This window comes from Miscanthus floridulus, chromosome 7 (genome assembly GCF_019320115.1).
Source record: "Miscanthus floridulus cultivar M001 chromosome 7, ASM1932011v1, whole genome shotgun sequence".
NCBI classification, from domain to species: domain Eukaryota; kingdom Viridiplantae; phylum Streptophyta; class Magnoliopsida; order Poales; family Poaceae; genus Miscanthus; species Miscanthus floridulus.
In genome coordinates, this window is record NC_089586.1 from 641955 (window position 1) to 663381 (window position 21427).

The window sequence follows — 21427 nt, forward strand, 5'->3', positions numbered from 1 at the left end:
CCGCCCCGCCTCCCGTTCTCTCCAGCGCCGCCGCCTCCTCTGCGCGCCCGAAGGAGCACCACCACAGCCGATCCGCTCTCCCCCGCGCCTCATCTGGCCGTTTCTGGCGGCTCTTGGGCCTCCCTCGCCCTCCCTGACGGCCCTGAGCTCGCCCTCCATCTCCGCTCAAGCTCGCGCCGTCTCGACGCCTCGAGCTCGTCGTCCTCGCTTCCGTGGTCACCGCTGGGAAGCATGAGGAGGAGGCCTGTGATCGCTGGCTTGCAGAATGCGGCGGCTACTCGCGTATGTGCAGTTCTTATGTTTGTTTTAAGTAAGTGGTCTGTGCTCTTTTTTTCCCTGGTTGGAAGATGAGATGAGAGATTTGCTGGGAACTTTCAGGACCAATTCCGGCTGGTCGGGGAGAATGCGGCCAAGGTGAGGACCGATGTCATGAAGGAGCAGCTTGCGACGTTCCGGTCACAGCTCGAGGAATTTGCTCGCAAGCATAAGGTGATCCACTCTCCTGTATTTAGTTGAAATGTCGAAGGAGAAGAAAGCCTAATCACACTTAATTGTTATAATATGCCCAAAATTGCAAATTATCGGTTGGCTTATTGGATGATGATATATGGATTGGATTACCTATTTTTTATGTAATTATAAGTGTAAGATCAATGCTAAACTTCATGGCCTGCTTGGGATTGAGAGTTTTCACGTGGTTTGTAAATTCTCTATTTTAAACTCATCTGCTAAATGAATGAGCAACTCTCCTGCCAATATCCCTTCATAAAACATATTATCTATGCTTTTATTATGTACTATCTGCTGAATTCTTACCTAAAAATGAAATGGTTTTTTAGAAATATGTAGATGCTGCAGTTACTGCTATTTTATTAAACATGGCCCTCTTAGATCCAATACCAATCAAGGGTTAACAGAAACATAAGTGAAAAATGGAGCAATCAAATATGATAACCCATAGCTTTTAAGTGAGAATTCACTAATAAGTCATGGAGCAACTTATAGATAATATCAGTTCAGTAAGCAATCCCCATTCTCACAAAAGAAGTCAATGGAAAGAAAAACCTGAAGTAGTATTTTCCTCTTACATGGCCTTATTAAGTCACCTCAAAATTCAAATGGCAAAGTGCACTCTGATTCTCTATGGTAATGTTACATGTTCATATTGTGCTATTGTAGAGTGACATCCGTAAAAACCCAGTATTTAGACAGCAGTTCCATGAGATGTGCGCAAAAGTTGGAGTAGATCCACTGGCATCTAATAAAGGAGTCTGGGCAGAACTTCTAGGGATTGGTGACTTCTACTATGAACTTGGTTGGCATACTCACTTTAAGCTTTCTTGAGCGTTCTTCTGGTCATGGAAGTAAAATCTGGTATGCTTACCATTGATGCCTATTGTGGCAGGAGTTCAGATAGTTGACATATGCATTGCAACCAGATCGCATAATGGTGGCCTGATTGATTTATTGGATCTCCGCAAACTGCTTGGTCAGAAGAGAAAAGCTACCCTTGAATCATGGATCAAGGACCTATTTTGTATGGCTATGTACCACTAATGGTTGTCATGTGCCACTGCTGTAAGAACTAATGTCAATGACCGTGGACCTTTTATGTATGGATCTATGCATGTTGTTGATCAGTTATGTATGTTGTTATGGTAATTTATGGCAGTTTGAGCTTCTATTTTTTCAGCATATATGCACCATGTTCCAGCATGTATTTTTCATCATGTTCCATATATATGTTCCATCAGTAGTACACAGGAGGAGTGGGGGTGAGAGAAGCTGCGAGAGTGCTGTGGGGTGCCTCTGCCTCTGACCTGCCTCTGCCTCTGACCCAACCGGGATTAGCCCGGGAACAAAAGAAAAGGGCGAGGGGCAGGAAAGTCATTTGCCAGGCCCAAACAGGCCTCCCAGGCTGCCTTCCACGCTGGCGAGTTCATCTGGCACGACACGTCGGCGAAAATGGCAAATCCATAGGAAGCGAATTGCTGCAGTGACAAATATGTAGGAGCACTTTTAACACTGGCAACTAGAGGAGTGGCAACGGTAAGAGTGGCAATAAATTAAATTGCCCCTTCCTCCCCCTCCCCCTCCCCCTCCCCCGATCGCATCAACCCTGAAACCCTAGCGGCCTAGCCCCCGGCCATGGCGCGGCGGTCGACCCCTCTCCTACGCCGCCTCCTCGCCCCGTCACCTTCCCCTTCCCCCTACCCCTCCACTCCCCTCGCCGGCGCCGTGTCCCGCCGCACCGTCACCTACATGCCCCGCCCGGGGGACGGCGCCCCGCGCGGCGTCACCCTCATCCCGGGCGACGGCATCGGGCCCCTCGTCACGGGCGCCGTGCGGCAGGTGATGGAGGCGATGCACGCGCCGGTCTACTTCGAGACGTACGAGGTCCACGGCGACATGCCCACGGTCCCCGCCGAGGTCATGGAGTCCATCCGCCGCAACAAGGTCTGCCTCAAGGGCGGCCTCGCCACCCCCGTCGGCGGCGGTGTCTCCTCCCTCAACGTGCAGCTGCGGAAGGAGCTAGACCTCTACGCCGCGCTCGTCAACTGCTTCAACCTCCCTGGCCTGCCTACCAGGCACGACAACGTGGACATCGTCGTCATTCGGGAGAACACTGAGGGCGAGTACTCGGGGCTCGAGCATGAGGTCGTCCCTGGCGTCGTTGAGAGTCTCAAGGTATGGAGAATTCCATGTATTACTCTGCAAGTTATAGCTTCGATGATGCAATGTGTGGCACGCTGGCAGCTATTATGTGCATACGGCTAAATGTGCCAAGCTTATAGATACTATGTCAGTTATTGAATCTACTTGTCTAATTGTTGGTAGAGTTATACTTATACACACCCGTCTCCGGATTGGCTGGTGAACACAAGCATGATGATAGAATTGCATCAGGAAGTTGAATCAGCAATCTTGTTTATTTTATTTGGGAAAATTAATTTGCATTCTTTTTGGGTGTCCCTTATATATATGATAGATACGATGGTATATGGCATGCTTGCTATACTTGTTTAGTGTTTCTGATTGGTAGGTTAATGGTTGAATCTTGAAATATAGTAACTGGTGCATTTGGGCATTCAGTTGAGAAATCAACGCGTTTCTGCATTTTGTACGGAAAAACCTGATGCGTTTTTGGCAGTTTACTTTATTTTTATGTGTCCAGCAAGCTGATCTACTTGCTGTGAATCTGAGGTTGAGATATCGGTGTCATTGGATAGTTCATACAGCGTTCCATGGTGACTTGCTTAAGTGTATTCCCATGTTAAGTGAGATGCACTTCTAATTTATAGGTGTTCTATAAAGCTATTCGATGTTTGTGAAGGGTGTATGTTATCCCTGTCCTTCTTGATAGTGTGGAAACAGTGAAAGTGATATAATTTGCTCAAGGAATATTAATCATTATTACAAATCTTTGATTAATCTGAACACAAAAAGAAATTTTGTATTGAAGATTATGTAGTCATGTTACAATAACAATAGTCTCTGTGTTCATTTATAACTATCATTGTAATATCTATTTCAACAAGTGGTGACTGGTGAGCACCACCAAGCTTAGCATGTAGGAGTTTTGCTTTTGCCTAGGTGTTCTTTTTTATGTGTGTTTCTTTTGCTTAGAGTGGGTTTGGTTTTGATCTATGAAAGAAAATGGGACTATTGGAGATGGAGGAAGATGAAGTATGGTCATGGAAATCATGGACCTGTGATAATGTCAAGGTCTTTCTTCTAATATGCCATATCTTCTCTATTTAACATGACCACTCTAATTGATCAGAAAAAAATCCAATCGCTAGGTTCCTTAGGCGAGGGTAAGGCTTGCCACTGACACCCTTCCCTAGACCCCGCACAGAGCGGGAGCTCTCTGCACTGGGTATGCCCTTTTTTTTAGGATCCTTAGGCACTGCCTGACCACCTGCCTAATTCCTATTGTTTTTTTTTGAAACATCGGATATAATAGTAACAGCAAATCTAATGGCCATTACTCTTTGTTAATGACATCTGAGCACATAACATGCATGTTAGAGTTTAAAGATAACTTGCATCACCTTATTCTCTAAGTTCTCCGTGTCACGCTAATCAAAGAATACAATTTTAACTTGCTATGTTCATGTATGGAGTAGTGAATGTAATTTTTAATTAATAAAATATAAAGTTCAAAGGGGCGTTAAGTTTTATTCGTTCCTAGTATGTAGCCCGATTTATGGCCTTGTTGATGTAACCTTAGAAAGTTGCCAAAAATACCACAGTATTCTGCAACTTATTTTTGTTAACTTGATTTTTTAGTTTGTTCCATGACATTTCTCTTTGATGTCATGAATGGTGGGCCTAAACTCCCAAATATTGGTTTAATTTTTAAAATTTTGTAATACTGGTTGACTATGGTACCCTGTTTTGACTTGGCAGCGAATACTCTTTGGGTTATCGTTGCTCAAAAGCCAGATATATCGGAAACCTACATTTTACAAGTTGCAGTGTAACAAACCTTTCTTTACATGAGTGCTTTTTCACCGAAACTGTATCTGCTGTTGGAACATATTGCAAGTTCTTTTAGTACACATTCTTATGGCATGCCGAATTTTTCCACTATGCCATATGCCCATATCTATTGTAAGCATACAATGTTGCAGCTCCTTTCTATTTTGCCATCTAAAAGAATATTTCACCTCACTATGTTTACTATCACTTTGTTGATTTGTTAGGTGATAACAAAATTTTGCTCTGAAAGAATTGCCAAGTATGCTTTTGAGTATGCATACCTTAACAATAGAAAGAAAGTGACAGCAGTGCATAAAGCCAACATTATGAAGCTTGCTGATGGTTTGTTCTTGGAGTCTTGCCGTGAGGTTGCAAAGAAGTACCCTGGAATTCAATATAATGAAATCATTGTGGACAACTGTTGTATGCAGCTTGTTGCAAAGCCTGAACAATTTGATGTTATGGTACGTGTGTTCACTCTTATCACTTGATTGACACAGTTTCTCACCTAGGTGATGTTTGATGTGGTTTTGTTATTCTACAAAGGCAAAGTACAACACCTGTTGTCTTTATGATCTTGGATATGCCACATGTTATATACCTACAATCTTATACTGGTCTTTTGTGGACTATTTGAATACCAAATGAACTATGCTCTGCAAATGTGATATAAAAGCATGTTAGTTCCTAGTGTCGCCAAGCTCACATTTTCCTTTGTTTTGTCTTGTTCTATAGGGCTTTTTCCAGAATAATGTGAAGATTTCAAATGATTTACTAAGATTACCTGTGGAGTTTGAACATACTTTTCTTTGTTCCTTTTATAGGTCACCCCAAATCTTTATGGCAATCTGGTGGCTAATGTAGCTGCAGGTATTGCTGGAGGCACTGGTGTCATGCCTGGAGGTAGAGTTCTAACTATGATTTACGAATCCTACACGTGCAAATAGCATACATGGTTTTATGTAAAGTTGTATTTGCATCTGCCCATTGTTTGATTTTTTTGGCTCTTTTACTGCATCCATCTATGTGTTTTTTGTTTTCATACTGCTGTTAATCTTTTCCATGAGTTTTGTATAGCAAGATTGTGCAAGTTTAGTACTCATATTTGAGCAGATGCAGTATACCATTTTGGAAGGCATGTGAATCTTCATGTGGTGCATCTTTTCAGGTAATGTGGGTCAGGACCATGCTATCTTTGAGCAAGGTGCTTCTGCAGGAAATGTTGGAAATGAGAAAATTGTGGAGAAGAAGAGAGCTAACCCTGTTGTGCTGCTGCTATCTTCTGCCATGATGTTGAGGCACTTGCAATTTCCATCATTTGCTGACCGGCTGGAGACGGCAGTTAAGCGTGTCATTGCAGAAGGCAAGTACAGAACCAAAGATTTGGGCGGCACCAGCACCACCCAGGAAGTCATAGATGCTGTCATTGCCAAACTGGGTTAAAGACAAACCGTGTGTTTAATACATTTTTTTTCCTCTTGGACTAGGTAACTAGTCCTGACTAAATATTTGTTCCTCGTAGGTTTGGATCACCATTTTGTTTGGCAAATCCTTGTACAATCTTCAGGTATCTCGTTTCTGACCTGGTTTGGGTTTGGAGTAACTGAGCAAACTCAATATTAATTTTTACGCAAATTTTTGTGACCTTAATTCTTAACTGGAAATAAGAGAAAATATGGAACAGTTCTCTTCTTTTGGGCTGGCTGCTTACTGTCATGCTATCATGTATCCTTATGTATTTCGTAATCAAGCGCGACCTTGTCTGTTTGTTTCATACTGCTTACCGTCCAACTGCTGTTTGCGTTGGTTGCATTCTTATTGACTCTTAAACCGAACAGTACCTTTTGTATGCCTTGAAACTATGTAGAGTACTCTCTGCGGTCCTGTTTATAAGGTGGCATATTTAAAAGCCAAAAAGATGGCCAGCTCCTCCGCCTGCGCCACCCTCCACGTCGCCCAAAATAGCCTCGGCCGTCCGATCACGCGTTTGGTGGCCCAGATCGCTCGAAGCAACAGCTTCTGCGACAGCTTCTCAGCTTCGACCACTCTTTATTGGCATCCACTAGCTTCCCGTGTAATTCTCTCAGCATAATCCGGCTTCTGCTCTGGAGCCAATCCATCAAATATATACTGCGGCTTCCGATTTTGGGTCCAGATCCTTCTATAGGAAAAAAAAAGAGTCGGCCTCATCACTTCCCCGTTCTCCCCCACTCCTCCCGTGGCTCGCACGGATGCCGCCGCCGCCGCTCGCGCCTCCCCTTCCTCTCCTTCTCTCCCACGGCGATGCACCGGCTACGGCCACGCCGCTGGTCGCGGGGTGCGGGCGGAGCACAGCCCTGGCGCGGCGTGGCTGGCGAGGGCGCCGGTGTGGAGGCCGCCGAGCGTCCGCCGGCGCGGGCGGCTCGGCGACCACCCGGCGCGAGCAGACCCCAGGTAAAGGCGGCCTCCCTCCCTTGCTCCTCTTCTCCTTCACACTCCGGCGCTGGGGTCAACCGGAGATCTGCGTGCTTGTCGTCCACCTTTGCTGGGGTTCATCGGGGGCCTCCATGACTGGATCCAGTGCCTCCATGGCCGGATCCGTTAGTTCCCCCACAGGATATTTGGAATCACATGATCCACTGGTCCGTCGGCGTCTTAGGTAAGTAAATGGCCTTATCTCTTTGCGTTATGGTTAGGGGATGCACTGATATTTGGGGATTTTGATTTCTAGGGTTCTGGATTGGGCAAGAACAGGGGCATTTCTATGGTGCTCTATCTTCTCCTCTCTGTAGATCCATACTCCATCTTCTTTTTTCTATGGATGCAAATGGAGCAGCCAAGGTGAAAAAGATGCTATCGATCTCCGCCACCAGGTGCCTTACCCTCCTCCCTTTAAACTATGATGCTGGATGAAAATAGTGCAGATTAAAAACAGAACTGTGTTAGGATAAACCATAACACGGTTGCTTCACAGGTTGGCAACTTGCCAGATGCCTCATTTATAATAAGGAATGTTTCTTTTCGGTGCATGGAGCAGATACTGAGTCTAGAAAATTCAGTCTCAATCTCTTTTCTGCATATATCAGTGCCAGTGTATGTGTTTTTGTTTTTTGAAGCAGACATATTATAACACTGAGATGTCAATAATCTTGCGCTATCAAATTTGGTTTTTGTATACGGGAATCATACTAATAGCATGTTGTTACTGTTACTAACATCCTGAGTTTTGTATATGCCATGCTACACTATTCATGCCTATGGTCATTCCAGATATAGCAGTCCACATATTTGCCTCAGAAGTTAACTTTAAATATATGTGCTAATACTCTGGAGAGCTTGATAAGCTACATGCTTGCCACCCAAAGTTTAGCTTATCAATTCCTAATGGTCTTAGTTCACCTTCCTTTTGTCTTCAGGTTCTCAGGTAATATGTGGTTACCTTTTCTCAGGTGGCAGCTGCCAACGCAGGTCTCTCCATGACAAGATTTGTTGATGCCGGTTTTTATTGGAGAATTTGATGATTTCAGAGGAAGATTGATCATGTTTCTTGATTATTGGTATTTTCGCACCATCTCCTTTATCAGTTCTACCTATTTCCCGATACATTCGTAAATTCTAAGTTCTATGCAACTGCTTGCTGTCTAAGATGATGCAACGAAATTGACTAATTATCCAGTTAGTCCTTCGCTCTATCGTGTACCTCAAAAAATGCACAAAATGAAATCAAAAGAGATTTGTTGCGTCATCATATTTTTCGACGCCAATTCTAATATGGCTTTATTTTGTAGGTTGGGCTCCCTTAATCATCCAGGGGGAACACCTACTCAATCCTCGGGAGGACACCTAGGGTTCAGTTCATCGTTTTGGTATGTTATCCACTTTCTCTGCCTTCCTTAGATGTTAGTTTAGATTATTTCATAATAATAGATCGAAATGCTGCCTACTTATGTACTCATATATATGTCCTTTCCTTTGTTTTCTGTGTTCAAATAAGGTGTAATATGTGTTCAGATGGCATGAAGATATTCAGAATCAAATTCCAAATTGTTTTGGATATCTTATTGGATTTCGTAGTTTCCAGTTCCTCTAATTGAAGATGGTATCAAGTTTGAGCTGGTCCAAATATGCTTATCTAACTATCGTGCAGTACATGCTCCTTGCCGCTGCCGACCCACTTATGACTTATCTCAACATATACGCTGTATAAATAGTTGTACAACAGTACCGCTATTGTTTATTTATAGCTCATTGCTTTCCTGCAATTTGCGTCAATGTGAGCTATAGGATTTTGACCATCTAGAACGAACCATGCTGCCATTAAGGGACCCACTATGCATCGTTGTTCTATTTGTCCGATAAAGTCAAACAGCTATAAGGCCTTTTTCTTTTATCATGCATTATATTACCTTACAATCATTCCAGTTTATTACATCACACAGGCTAGCCATTCCATGCAGGACAGAACCAACATCTACTTGTTTTTTCAGTTGCCATGCATAGCGTTTTTATTACATGATAATTGAATCAATGTTCTGTTGTGAGCGACAACATTTCCAAAAATTCGTCGGCTACTACAGCACATATGCTTCGAATTCAGTAGTATAGTTGAAATGTTTAGAGTTTTCATAAATACAGGTCTAATGAGCTCCTGATTTTATTTTCTAGCTTCCTCCAATATACCGCTCAAGGTTTGTTTAGCTGATCACAGATGTCAGCTGCTACCCTGCTGCCTAAAGGTTAATTTTCTTTATTGTTTTTAATTTACTTCAGTACATGTGTCTTTGGTTCTCCAAATAGGAGGTCTTTTGTTTGCTTCCATACGTCATGATTTCAACTTCCTATTTCTGCTCCCTATCCCAAAATGATGTACAACATAAATGAGTATGAGTTCCCTAGCTGAACTTATTTTCTAACTTATCTCTGTGTTTCGTTTTGCTTCACATGATGTTTGCAAACTACAGCCGAGCTGCACATGTTTTGTGGGCATAGTTTCTAAGAAAATATGCTAGATAAGGGGAAGTCAGCTGATGATCGATTCATCAGCAACATTAGTTGTTGCTCTAAATTTACGTACTCCATGTATTTCAGTTGAGTTGTTTGGTTATTAAATAATTGGGACATCAGAATCCATTGCCTTTGACTTTGATAGATCCTAGAGCTCATGGATTAGTTTATTTACGAATGTTTGACACTCCTACAACATGTTGTATAGAATATGTGTGCATGTAGATAGAAAACTACCTCAGGAACCTTAGTTAGCTAAGTGGACTGAAAGGGCCACCAAGTTTGATAAACTCTGTTAAGTTTCAGCCATCAATCATGGGTTTGGTGCTAATAGAAAATTAAGCAGATCATCCTGCATATATAACTTTGCCTGTAGTAATTACAGATATTGATAGAAGTTATTAGTTTATAATTCAACTAATGATGATGATAGTGGACTCAGCAGTTTATAGTTCGGTTTAGATAATAGTCATAGATGGAACTGCTGCTAGAAAACTGTTGTTGGTGACTGTTGCAAACAATACAAAATCTTTATAGTTTCAGTGATGCTGTTGTTGGTCACGGTTGGGGAAAAAGTAATAAATAGTTTATTTTCCCATTTATTTCCTTATGAACTCGTGTTGACGAACTCACAGCGACGAACTCACAGCACTACTATGCAAAAAGAGGTCTAATTGCAACAGCGTGACTCCTGCAAAATAGTTAGGCCCAACCTGCAGCTTCCAGTTAATCTTAAATATAGTTGGTTATGAGCACCATTCAACTACACTGAACACTCTCACTTAAAATGTCCAACTGGTTAAAGAATGTGCTGCCATGTCTGCCTCTAAATTACATTTAGAAAAGATTAGTAATGAAGCTACAAAGGAGGAACCTTGTCTATATCGAAGTAAGTTCCACTAAGGTTCAATGCAGTGTCCAGGAAAAAAAAGCTTTGGTTAGTGCTGTTTTGCTGCTTTACTGACCTCATCTTTGCCTTATTTTTCCTTCTCCATATTCTGGATGCACCAGTAGTTAAGTTGATCCGTGCCTGATATGTTATATATAGTACACGTATCATAAGATAATATAGCTCAGTTAACTGATGATGTAACTAATTAGAGGAACATACTAAGAATTTCTGTAATGAAAACCTCTTGGATTCGAATGGAATTCATAGGAACTCTGACATGTTGCTTAAGACTCTAAGGCGGTTAAGAAGACAAGTTTTTCCCAAGCTATCCTTGCAGATAGAAAGGCAAATCAGATTGCCCACATCGGAAACTGTTTTTTTTAGCAGTGTTGTTTCATATACAATTCTAGGTTCTATTCATGACATAGGTATCTACTGCCATTTCCATTTACTTTTGTAGGGTATACATACAATATACATAGACAGCTAACACATTAAGGGTGCACTTCAATGGCGTTAACATCTCAAATTTGCTTGCTCTTCATTTTCAGATTGATGTCAATTTGTCCGGTTCGTCATATCGATCTTAAACAACGTCAACACTACACAGATTATGGACGTTGTGGTCATCCATTATTTATTGTTGCAGGACACAGGCTGCTCATTAAGAGGCCACACATTGAAGCCCCCAAACAAATGGCCAGCCATTGATCAACATCTGCGTTCAATTTTACGTATATATAACTTGGCTCCTCAGCTTCTTCTATACTTTTGTGCACTTATCCAAGGGAGTCTTAAAAGAAGATTACCATGAACTGATCTCAAAAAGGCTGAAGAGGAGACCGCCATGATCTCCATAACCATAAATGTAAGCGAGATATGCTTGTGTAGCTGGTTGAACATATTCTGAGGGCCTTGTGTATGACCAGGATATTGTCTACTATTGTATAGACTCTTCTATGTAGATCAGCTAGCTTTTCTTCATTGTACTGCTTTGTTGTGTCAAGGATGAGTAAAGGATAAATGATTCAGGGCTAGATGACTTTTTTCTAAGTCTTCAATTCATAATATACTAAATCCATGGAACAGTTCAGTTTCATACATGTATTGCGCACTTGAACATTGTACTGCTTTCAACTTTATACTTAGTTCACTTAGATTTCTAACACGCCCATTGTTACACAAAATCTCCATTTACAGGCACACAGGCGCGCGGATGCGCGCGCCAATCTACTAGTGGGTATTAAGGTTCAAACTCTACAATTTCTGACCAATAATTTGGCCAATAATTTGTAACTCTTGTAATACAAACTGGATATGGTTGTATTTATAATCAAATGTACTAAATGATAGCGAATTTTTAATCATAAAAAATATGGTATAAAATAAATGTGGCAGTGGCAGTGTAATTTCGGAGAAACTGGGGCCTTGTTTAGTTGGCGAATTTTTTCGGAAAATAGTACTGTAGCACTTTCGTTGTTATTTGACAATTAGTGTTCAATCATAGTCTAATTAGGTTTAAAAGATTCGTCTCGTGAATTTCGTCTAAACTGTGTAATTAGTTTTATTTTTTATTTATATTTAATGCTTCATGCATGCGTCCAAAGATTCGATGTGACAGGGAATCTTGAAAAATTCTGTAAAATTTTGGGAACTAAACACCACCTGAGTGAAGGGAGTAGTTTCTATATGTGGAGGAAACGACTATCATTTTTTTTCTATAAGAGGAAAATATGTTTGGTCTTCACTCAACTTTTGATCAATATTGTGAACTAAATCCCCGTCTAGTACCATTCGTATGCATCCCCGGTTTACTTTGGTCAATCTTCTAGGCTGAAGACTTTAAAAAACAAATAGAGGAGCTGAAGACTTCATATACGCTTCAGAATTGAGATAAGAAGAAATTCAGAAATTTGGTTCTATACTCAGTCCAAGTTATATTGTCGAGGCTTTTACCTGTGTGTCATTATAAAAGTTGGTAATTACACATAAGTCACTAAAAAAATTGAGTTCTTATAGGCGCCATTGCTTTGAAAAGTCGAACGTATCCTCAAGTCTGAATATGCAATTAATTTTTTGAGCATCTTAATGACCTCAAATAAAAAACACAAAACTAGAAAGTTGTAGATCTCAACAATATGTCTTAGAAAAAGCACATTTTTCGTACGGAATCAAATGGAGATAATTTTTATATAAATATTGTAGATCTCGACGAGATCTGTAACTTTCTAGTTTTGAGTTTTTTTCATTTGAGATTGTTAAGACGTTCAAAAAAGTTAATTGCATATTTAGATCTGAGGGTATTTTTGACTTTTTACACCGGCAGTTTGACACTGAGCCAAATTGATAGAAGTGGCGTGAGGGCTAAAAGAGACCTATGACTGCTCAATTTTTTTAATAACTTGTGAATAATTATTAACTTTTATAACGACACTCAGGTAAAAGCCTCTGTATTTTCTCTGGCAATAGCCCGGCGTCCCGGAACCAGTAAACATCACCCTTGGCAAAGAGGCCCGGCCCATCCAGCCAGCCGCCAGCCGCTGCTACTCTTCATCCAAACCCTAATAAACCCACCGCCGCCTGCTCGTTCGTCCTCCCTCCGCCCCTCCTCCCAAATCGCGCCACCAAGCACCCGACCAGTTCCCCCATGGCCTCCCACCTCGACTTCCGCTACCTGGATGAGGGCCTCGGCGGCGAGCGCGGCAAGCGCAAGCGCCGCGAGGAGGCCGAGGCGGCGGCCGAGGACTCCATGGACCTCGACGCCGACGCGCCCCGGCCGTCTAAGCTCCGCGCCATGCCTTCCCTCTCCGACCCGTCGAAGCCGGCCTCCTTCGGCCAGCCCACCTACGACGGCGTCATCGCGGGGCGCGTGTCGGGGCGCCGGTGGAAGGAGCCCCGCACCCGGCGGGCGTCGGCCGTGGTGGTGTCGCGGAAGCCGACCCCGCTGGAGCAGCGCGTCCGGGAGAAGTCGCTGAAGCGCGCGTACCAGGCCCGCAAGGCGGAGCTCAAGGAGGAGATCCGGCAGAACAAGGTGGCGAAGCGCAAGGCCCGCGAGGAGCGGGAGAAGCGCAAGCAGGAGAACGTGCTCCGCACGGGCACCAAGCTGCAGCGGGTCACCAACCCCAAGACGATCCAGAAGATCGCCAAGTCCAAGAAGCGCAAGCAGCTCAAGGTTGTCCCCGACGAGTTCTTCGGCGGCAAGAAGTCGGAGGCCAACCGACGCATGCAGGTGCCTGGACTTGAAAATTGAATCTGACAGGCCTCGATCTCTTGTATCTGGCGTTGAGTTCACAGTGGTTAATTCGACGACGATTTTGTACTGCTTCTGGTTATGTAGTTTCTGGTTATGTAGTTTGAAGTATGTTCAAATTAAGTGATTACAATGGTATGCAATATAAGTTATCGAGTTCTGATGTGAGATTTTGCTGCCGCATAGCCAATTTTGCTCGGATTTATGGTTGTCGATGCTTCAATGCATTGCCATCACTGACCTTTTGTATTGACTACCAAGGTTGGTGGATTTCAGAGTCTGAATCCAATCAGATTTAAGGCTCTGGTCTGTACTGTTCCATGTTGAGCTTGAAAACTTTAGTACCTTAGTTAGATTTGAGCCGAGAAGCGGGATACATTGCTCCATGAAAATGTATTAATGCTTTGCTTTTGTTGTGATATACATCTGCTCCTACATGAAACATGTAGAGTAAATTTCACCGACAGTCCTCGAACTTGTCTGAGTTATCATGAAGTTCTCGGTACTCTCAGATTGCACAACAAAGTCTCTAAACTTTGTTTAATGTGTCATCGGGGTCCAAACACCATCTCCCATGTCTATAGCGCTGATGTGGACTGCCAGCTCTGCCCTCGTGTGATTCAGAGTTACGTGGGGGCAGGGCACACCACATCCGTTTGTCTTCAGCTCAGTTCTTCACCACGTCCAAGTGCAACCACCGCTCCCTCGCTTTTCCTCCAAAGTACGACCTTCAAAGTACGCACACAACCGCATATAATACGTAGTATCCTCGCCGTGTTCAGTCGTCGTCCTGCAGCTTGTTGATGATGCCTCTGGTGCCCGCGATGGCAGCGTCGTAGAAGAAGCTGACGATGGCAAGCTGATGAGCTGCTCGTCGAGAAAGTCCAAAAGGATGAGCTCCTCAACGAAGCTGACGACGGCAACGTCGTAGAAGAAGCAGGTCAGCCGTCACTCCGTCAGGGAAACGAGCTCGTACGCGCCCAGCTCACACTCGTGGCTCACCTGATGGAGCTGCTTGGATCTAGAGACTTTCCACGTCTAGTACACCGAAGAGCGACGCCTCCATGAACGCCAGGGTGTAGAAGAGCGTGAATTAGCTGGTAAGCTGGAGCGCAGCACGCCGCCCGCGCCGTGGAGGTCTGTGCGGCGTGGTGTTGCCACTCCAGCTCGTGGCTGCGGATGAAGATTCGTGCGCCCTCACTGACGAGGTTCACGGTGATGCACCGGAAGTCTATGATGTTGAGTACGCTCGCAAATCCGCCGAGGAGCACGGCGATGCCCCAAATGAACTGAAGCTTCCGGAGCCTGTTCGCCGCTTTCTTAGCACGCCCCAAGCGCGACACCGTTAAGCCGTGAACCGCTACCACGTACTTCCCAACGCCACAGCTGGAAGGACGCCGATTCGGCACCTCTGGTGACTGGTGCTGAGCGCGCCGTCGGGACATCTGGATGCATGCTCGGCTGCACATCAGCAGTTCAGCATCGATGCCCTCTCCTTCGTATAGACGAACGGGTGTGGGATGCCAAATGAGGAGATTGAGGAAGTCAAGGGTTTTCTATAAACTTTACCCTGCCTCCACCTAACTTTGAACCGCACATCATCAGAAACATCCACGCTGACAGTCCACATGAGCGCGGTAGACTTGGGAGATGGTGTTTGGACCCGGATGATGCACTAAACAAAGTTTAGGGACTTTGAAGTGCAATTTGAGAGTACCGAGACCTAGATGAGAACTCGAGACATGTTTGAGGACCGCATGTGAAATTTACTCAAAAATGTATACAAACATTAGCTCATGCATGAAGTTAATTGGAATATGTCCTGCTGTTGACCCTTGAAATATCTTTGCAATCAGACTAGAGTTAATTGGAATTGTAGCACCCGTATACAAACATTAGCTCATGCATGAAGTTCAAGCTCCACCTTATCAAGTTGTTTTCACTCTAAAACTTACTATGATAATATGGTACAGTATTTTTCTCTCATAACAAATCAATCAATAGTACATTTCAGCCTGGCTATGCCGGTCACAAACAGAAAGTGGCAAGGAGGGGCAAAATTTACAGTTCTGTTCCGGGACACTGGCTTTGAACCTGTCTTTTTTTTCTTTTTCTGATTTGACAATTTGGTTCTGTTGTGGACAGTGGCTTCCAACCAGTCAAATGCAAATGATTTCGATAGCAAATCAAATGCAAATGATTCAGAATTTCAGATAGCGAACTTTGGTGCTCGTGTCTTGCAGCGTTTCAGTTTACAGTTCACTCTACTTCAGCAGAGGGAAAGCCGGTAGACGGTAGTACACAAGACCATTCGCCGCCGCCACTATAGGCCTCGAGGGCTCTGTCGAAATCAAAGCGAACTTCGCTGCTCGTGTCTTGCAGCGTTTCAGTTTACAGCTAACACTCTACTTCAGCAGTGGGAAAGCCAGTAGTACACAAGACCATTCACCGCCCCCGCCGCCACCACTCTAGGCCTCGGGGGCTCTATCGAAATTGCATCGTAGTGTTTCTCTTCACAGACCTCTTGCATAGTTGCATCGTAGTGTTTCTCTTCATAGGCCTACCTTTGACCATTGTGCATCTATTATTGACTAACCCATAGAACTAGGGACCAAAATTATGGGGGGGGGGGGGGGGGGGGGGGGGGGGGGGGGGGGGGTTGGATTGGGGAGAAAAGCCTTAATCCACCCATTATTTACCTCATCCATTTGCCAAACATCACCTTGGGTAATGTAGTATGTAGTTGTACAATTTGGGCCTTCATGCAAAGTTGTAAAATTGAGAAATTAGGCGCCGAAATTTAACACGAGATATCTGATCTCTCTTTTGACATTCACCCTGTTCATTTATGCTGAAATTTGGCTTATGCTGATGCTTATACTAAAATATTGCGAGAGAAAAACACTATTCCATGATTTAAACAATTCAACTCTGATCTATCGGGCAAAAGCGTGTGGAGGTCCCTAAATCAGTGTACAATATCAAGCAATGTGAAAGTAATGGCACCAACGGTAGATCAATTCTTCAATTCATATCACTTTTCTCCACATATTTATGAAGTTCGATCAAATCAGTGAACTCTAGGTTGGCCCAATAACGCTAAGATAAACAAAACTTGTTGCATCTGGGTAATTGAAGTGCTATTCTTAGCCATTCATAAAATGGCATCGAACTTTTAGGATACCGGGACAATATCAGCCTGTTCGTTTAGCTGAGCTGGTTGGTTGCTGGATCATGAAGAAGTACTGCTGGCTGGTTTGGTGTGAGAGAAAAATACTGTTCCGGCTAAAAATTTACAATCGTTTACGAGGCAATAAGCCCAGCCGATCAGGCTGTATGTTGCTTGCTTTTTTTTTGTGTGGGGGGGTTCCCGCGGATTACAGATTTTGGAACCTTGGCAATTGGCATCAAAACCAAACGTTTTATTTGGAGAAGATTAAGTTTTGCACTTTTGTTGGAAAAAAGTCCAAATCCCTCTGCATAGGGCAGCGCGAGGTATGCATCCCTGTCTAAAGATGGCAACGGGGACCCGATCCCCGATTCCCCGCGGGGAATTCCCCTATTAGGGGACGGGGATGGAGTCAAATATGCCCCCACGGGGATCTAAACGGGGAGAAAACGTCCCCCGTCGGGTTTGGCGGGGACGGGTCGGAGGGAGCATTCCCCGTCCCCGATACCCGCATCCCCGCCCCGTTTATATACAGGCTTTGCTCTCTTTCCTGATGGCCCAACCAGCCCACGAAGGCTCAATGTCTTCTGAGTATATATAACAGCAATAACCCTAGTTCTACACCTTTGTGATGATTAATATCCTGCTTCTTGCTATTTAGCTATTTTTGGATTGTGATTCGTGGTGTACTCTAATATTGTGTCGATGAACTCATGCGAATGATGATGAATTAACCTGAATGGTGATGAACAAATGCGGGGACGGGGATCCCCGACGGGGATTTTTCCCCTCGCGGGGGCGGGGATGGGGGAGAAATCATCCCCGTGAGCTTTGGCGGGGACGGAGACGGGGATTTTTTCTCCCTGCAGGGATGGGGATGGGGAGGCAACCTCCGATGGGGAATTCCCCGTTGCCATCTTTATCCCTGTCCCACACGAACCCAACCAACTACTCTACTCATCAGCCGAGCGGGGACATCTTCGTCCAGCCGCGCTCCTGCCTTCCCAAACCCCAGACCCAAATTTTTGAAATCCCAAATCCCCAACTCCTTCCGCTCCCCGTGCGCCCGCGTACCACCAGATCCCCACGGCCGCCAAGGCACCTCCTCCTTGCACGCCCCCTCGGCCCCTCCCATGCCCGCGGCGTCAGAGGCCGTGGGCGCGCCCGGCGGCGGCGTCGGCGAAGACGTCGAGCAGGAGTACGAGATCCGCAACGACGAGGGCTTCGTCTACAAGGTCGCCAGAGGGCTCTACCCGGACGCCGCGCCCTCCTCCTCCCAGCCGGCGGCGGGCCCCGACCCCGAGGCTGCCGGCCTGCGCCGCCGCCGCCGCGCGCTCCTCCGCCTCCGCGACAAGCGCCTCCGCGACCTCTCCCGCTGGGAGGCCCTCGCCTCCGAACTTCTCGGTCCGCTCCCCGCTCCCCAGCCACCGGCTTCCCCTCCCGCCTCGTCCCATCCCGAAGCTGCCGCCGCCGCCTCCTTCTCGTCCCACCCCGTCGCTGCCGCCGCCTCCTCCTCCTCGTCCTCCATCCTCGACGACCTCCTCGCACAGGTAGGTTGCCTGGCTTGCTCAGCCCCTTCTTCCACGTTTCCTACTTCAGATTAAGATTAGTAACTTTCCCTGGCTACGGGTGGCTGTGCAGGTGGAGACGCAGACAGAGTTCCTGAAGAAGGCTCGGCAATGGTGCGACGAGGCCAACGCGCTGTGCGACGCTCGTGAGGCGGCCATCTTTGATTCGATTGTTCCGCCGTTGTGGGGCGGCAACGCAGCGGAGCTGATGGCGGGGTTGTGCAGTCCAGAAGAAAATACTGCCTCTGGTACTAAAAATTAGGCACTTACCTAATTTAAATTTACACTTTTAGAAAACGACTAGTGACTGTCTAGTAGGTACATGCTCTTGAAAAGGTTCACTGGTGGTATTACAACTGAATTGTTAGATCGGGAAAGTTTTAGCTTTTCCATATGCACAGTTTTTTTTTCCTGGTACCGCTTCCATTGGGCATTGAGGTTTCGCCATCTCTGTTATGTCCATGATCTGTATTCTTACCTGCTCAGCTGCTCCTTGGTTGTAAGGGGAGCAACTGAAAATTCCCTGAAGGCCTGGAGTAACAACCTGTGACTTTGAGAACTGATGTAGTTTAGAAATAGGAAAGTTTGGTTTTACCTCTGAAAAATCACCCAGCTGAGATTTACCACTGAAAGTGCTTATTCATTTAAATGCCACCCAAAGGTCTATGAGGATTTATCATTTTTATTAAACCTCTGTTAGTCTTTATTTCCCCCCGTTTTGCAATCGGAGCCAATGGTGAAATGTCAGGAAATATACATACTAATACTATTCCTGGGCAAGCTACCACGAGCTATATTTCTGGTATGTTGACAACAACAATCACAGTTAGACTTGCCACTCATCAAAATCTTTTAGCTTTACTAAGGGCTTCAAAGCATCTGAAGTTTGTGAGCTCAGCTGGTACATGTGAGCATGTGAATAAAATTGAGACCAACTGAGAAGTGACTCTGAGGAAATGAGCTGCAAGTTCCGAGTTATGGTGAGGGGAACGAGCCCCTACTTGAATTGGTAGGTGAGAACCACTAGAGGCTGCAGCAGATGATGGCCTTGTTTTGCCAGACGTGCCACAGTTTGTAGATACAACATTTGGTCTCTCTAGAGGAGATGTGAATTATAATGAGGAAGAGCAGCATCACCGAAGGGAAAAGCAGGATGATGATGCTGTAGATTTTGATCTGAAGTGGTTGCTGATGCCTTGTGCTTATGCTGTATAAGCTCCTCACACCATATATGATGAGACATCTCAGAAATTGACAAGGGCTCCACATTTGCTGATATTTGATGCTATGTATCAAGCAAAGTGCCATCAAAGCAGAGTTTCCATCCAAAATATTGCATAGAGATAATGGGTATGTGATCTGTGGACAGGGAATGTGATTGGAAAATTCATACAAAGAAACTACATGGTGGCAGCACGTTCGTCGTGAACGTAGGCCTTATTTTTGCTCAATATTCACCACTGCTCCCTCCATGCCAGATTATAAGTCGTTCTGGCTTTTCTAGATACTTAGTTTTTATTATGCATCTAGAGTCTAGACAGCCTATACCTAGATGCATAGCAAAAACAATTTACCTGAAAAAGCTAGAATTACTTACAATTTGGAAAGGAGGGAGTACTTTTGTTGTGATAGTTACTGCTACTTCTTTTTCTATTATTAAATAAATTCGTCTTGTTCTTTATGTAGGTAACTTGGATGAACAGAATGGGCGCCAAAAAGCTAAAATGGTAAAAAATAGTATCAAGAAACATAAAATGGGTCATGACCTTCTTCCTCCCATTCTCACTGACAGCAGGTAATCTAAAACTTTGCAAAGAATTTCACTCCTTACTGCAACAATTGGTTATACTGCTCACATGTTTTTTATTTGTTACATTGCTCACTAATATGCAGGAATAGGAAAAGAGTAACTAATCTTTCAGGCTCCAATAATGTTGCATCCCAAGCCTCTGTTGAACCAAAGAGGTTTGACCAATGCTGGCTCCCAAATCCTTATTTTACCTTTTCATTGCCCCTTACATGTTGCACTCCCACAGAAGAACCTTGAATGAGAACTTTTTTCCTTGGCAGGAAGAAGGCATCAGGGAGTTCATCTACTGCCCGAGGCACTCCAGGATCAGTGACGAGAAGCAAGGCAAAGTCGACGCCAGCAAGAGATCCAGACATAGTTTGTAGCCCGGGGCCACTAACCAGGAGAAGGGCAGCAGCTAAAAATGAATCACCAGGAGGAGCTTCATAATAGGCGGCTCTTATCTAAAAGCCAAAATGTCTAATAATTAGGAACGGAGGGAGTAGGAAAGGAGAGAGTATGTGTTTGTACACTAGTGTTGTGTGCTGCTGATGTACCTAGAAAATCCAAAACAACTTATGATTTGGAAGTGAGGGAGTAACTCATAATTATTCTTTTGCTGGTGATGTTACCAGTTTAGCCATTAACTGTCATCTTGTGTATTTGTGAAGTTCCAGCCGCAAATGGCATTTTTTAGTGTGCAATCAAGTATCGCTGTATTGGTAGTGGGTTGTTCACATAAGTGCATGACTGCCCCTTGGAAACACTGATCATGTAATGGCTATTAGTTCTCTGAATCTTACAGGACATGGCAACAGTGTATTATATGTCTGAAGTGGAAGCTACTTGTGTTATTGTATTTCTCTACTCCAACTGGACTTTACCTGTGATCTCTGAAAACGCCACGCACAATTGGGAGGCGTTGCAGAACATAAGGAACGTTGGAAGCTTATCATTCCAGGCCGAGTTATAGTACCGTGCTAATCTGGACACTATGGAAAGACACGATTTCACCCCCTTACTGGACGTGTGTCATGTATAGGAGGTAATCAGTAATAAGGCTTTTTTAACAGTGGGGATGTGTTTTTTAACTTGGAACTATTTGCAAGCACACGCATAAATCATTAGGGCACTCCAAGTCCTAAATCTGAAAGTAGTGTAGACATCTAATAGTTTTCATAGTACGTCAAGTTGTTCGGCGGATGTTTTTTTTTTCTCAAAGCCCCTGGACATCCGGAGCGAGCACGCGTCCGGATGCCCCCACGGGACCACCTAATGCAATAGAACGAGC

At 44.5% G+C, this 21427-nt stretch overlaps 4 protein-coding genes across 4 annotated transcripts; all 4 read left to right on the top strand.

The window, feature by feature from the left end:
• On the top strand, positions 1-1572 carry LOC136462308 (vacuolar protein sorting-associated protein 22 homolog 1-like). The gene is made up of 4 exons (XM_066461415.1): positions 1-282; positions 379-489; positions 1180-1315; positions 1406-1572. The coding sequence occupies exons 1-4, from the start codon at positions 232-234 to the stop codon at positions 1555-1557; spliced, it is 450 nt and encodes a 149-aa protein (XP_066317512.1). The 5' UTR covers positions 1-231; the 3' UTR covers positions 1558-1572.
• Positions 1573-2092: 520 nt separating this feature from the next.
• On the top strand, positions 2093-11397 carry LOC136466373 (isocitrate dehydrogenase [NAD] regulatory subunit 1, mitochondrial). The gene is made up of 7 exons (XM_066464738.1): positions 2093-2688; positions 4710-4949; positions 5310-5388; positions 5654-7123; positions 7196-7337; positions 7881-8021; positions 8253-11397. The coding sequence occupies exons 1-4, from the start codon at positions 2149-2151 to the stop codon at positions 5926-5928; spliced, it is 1134 nt and encodes a 377-aa protein (XP_066320835.1). The 5' UTR covers positions 2093-2148; the 3' UTR covers positions 5929-7123; positions 7196-7337; positions 7881-8021; positions 8253-11397.
• Positions 11398-12809: 1412 nt separating this feature from the next.
• LOC136462309 (actin cytoskeleton-regulatory complex protein pan1-like) lies at positions 12810-13968 on the top strand. Its single transcript, XM_066461416.1, has one exon. The coding sequence runs from the start codon at positions 13008-13010 to the stop codon at positions 13608-13610; it is 603 nt and encodes a 200-aa protein (XP_066317513.1). The 5' UTR covers positions 12810-13007; the 3' UTR covers positions 13611-13968.
• A 3788-nt stretch (positions 13969-17756) lies between these two features.
• LOC136462310 (uncharacterized) lies at positions 17757-20902 on the top strand. The gene is made up of 5 exons (XM_066461417.1): positions 17757-18329; positions 18421-18595; positions 20034-20142; positions 20241-20312; positions 20418-20902. The coding sequence occupies exons 1-5, from the start codon at positions 17913-17915 to the stop codon at positions 20584-20586; spliced, it is 942 nt and encodes a 313-aa protein (XP_066317514.1). The 5' UTR covers positions 17757-17912; the 3' UTR covers positions 20587-20902.
• Positions 20903-21427: the final 525 nt, after the last annotated feature.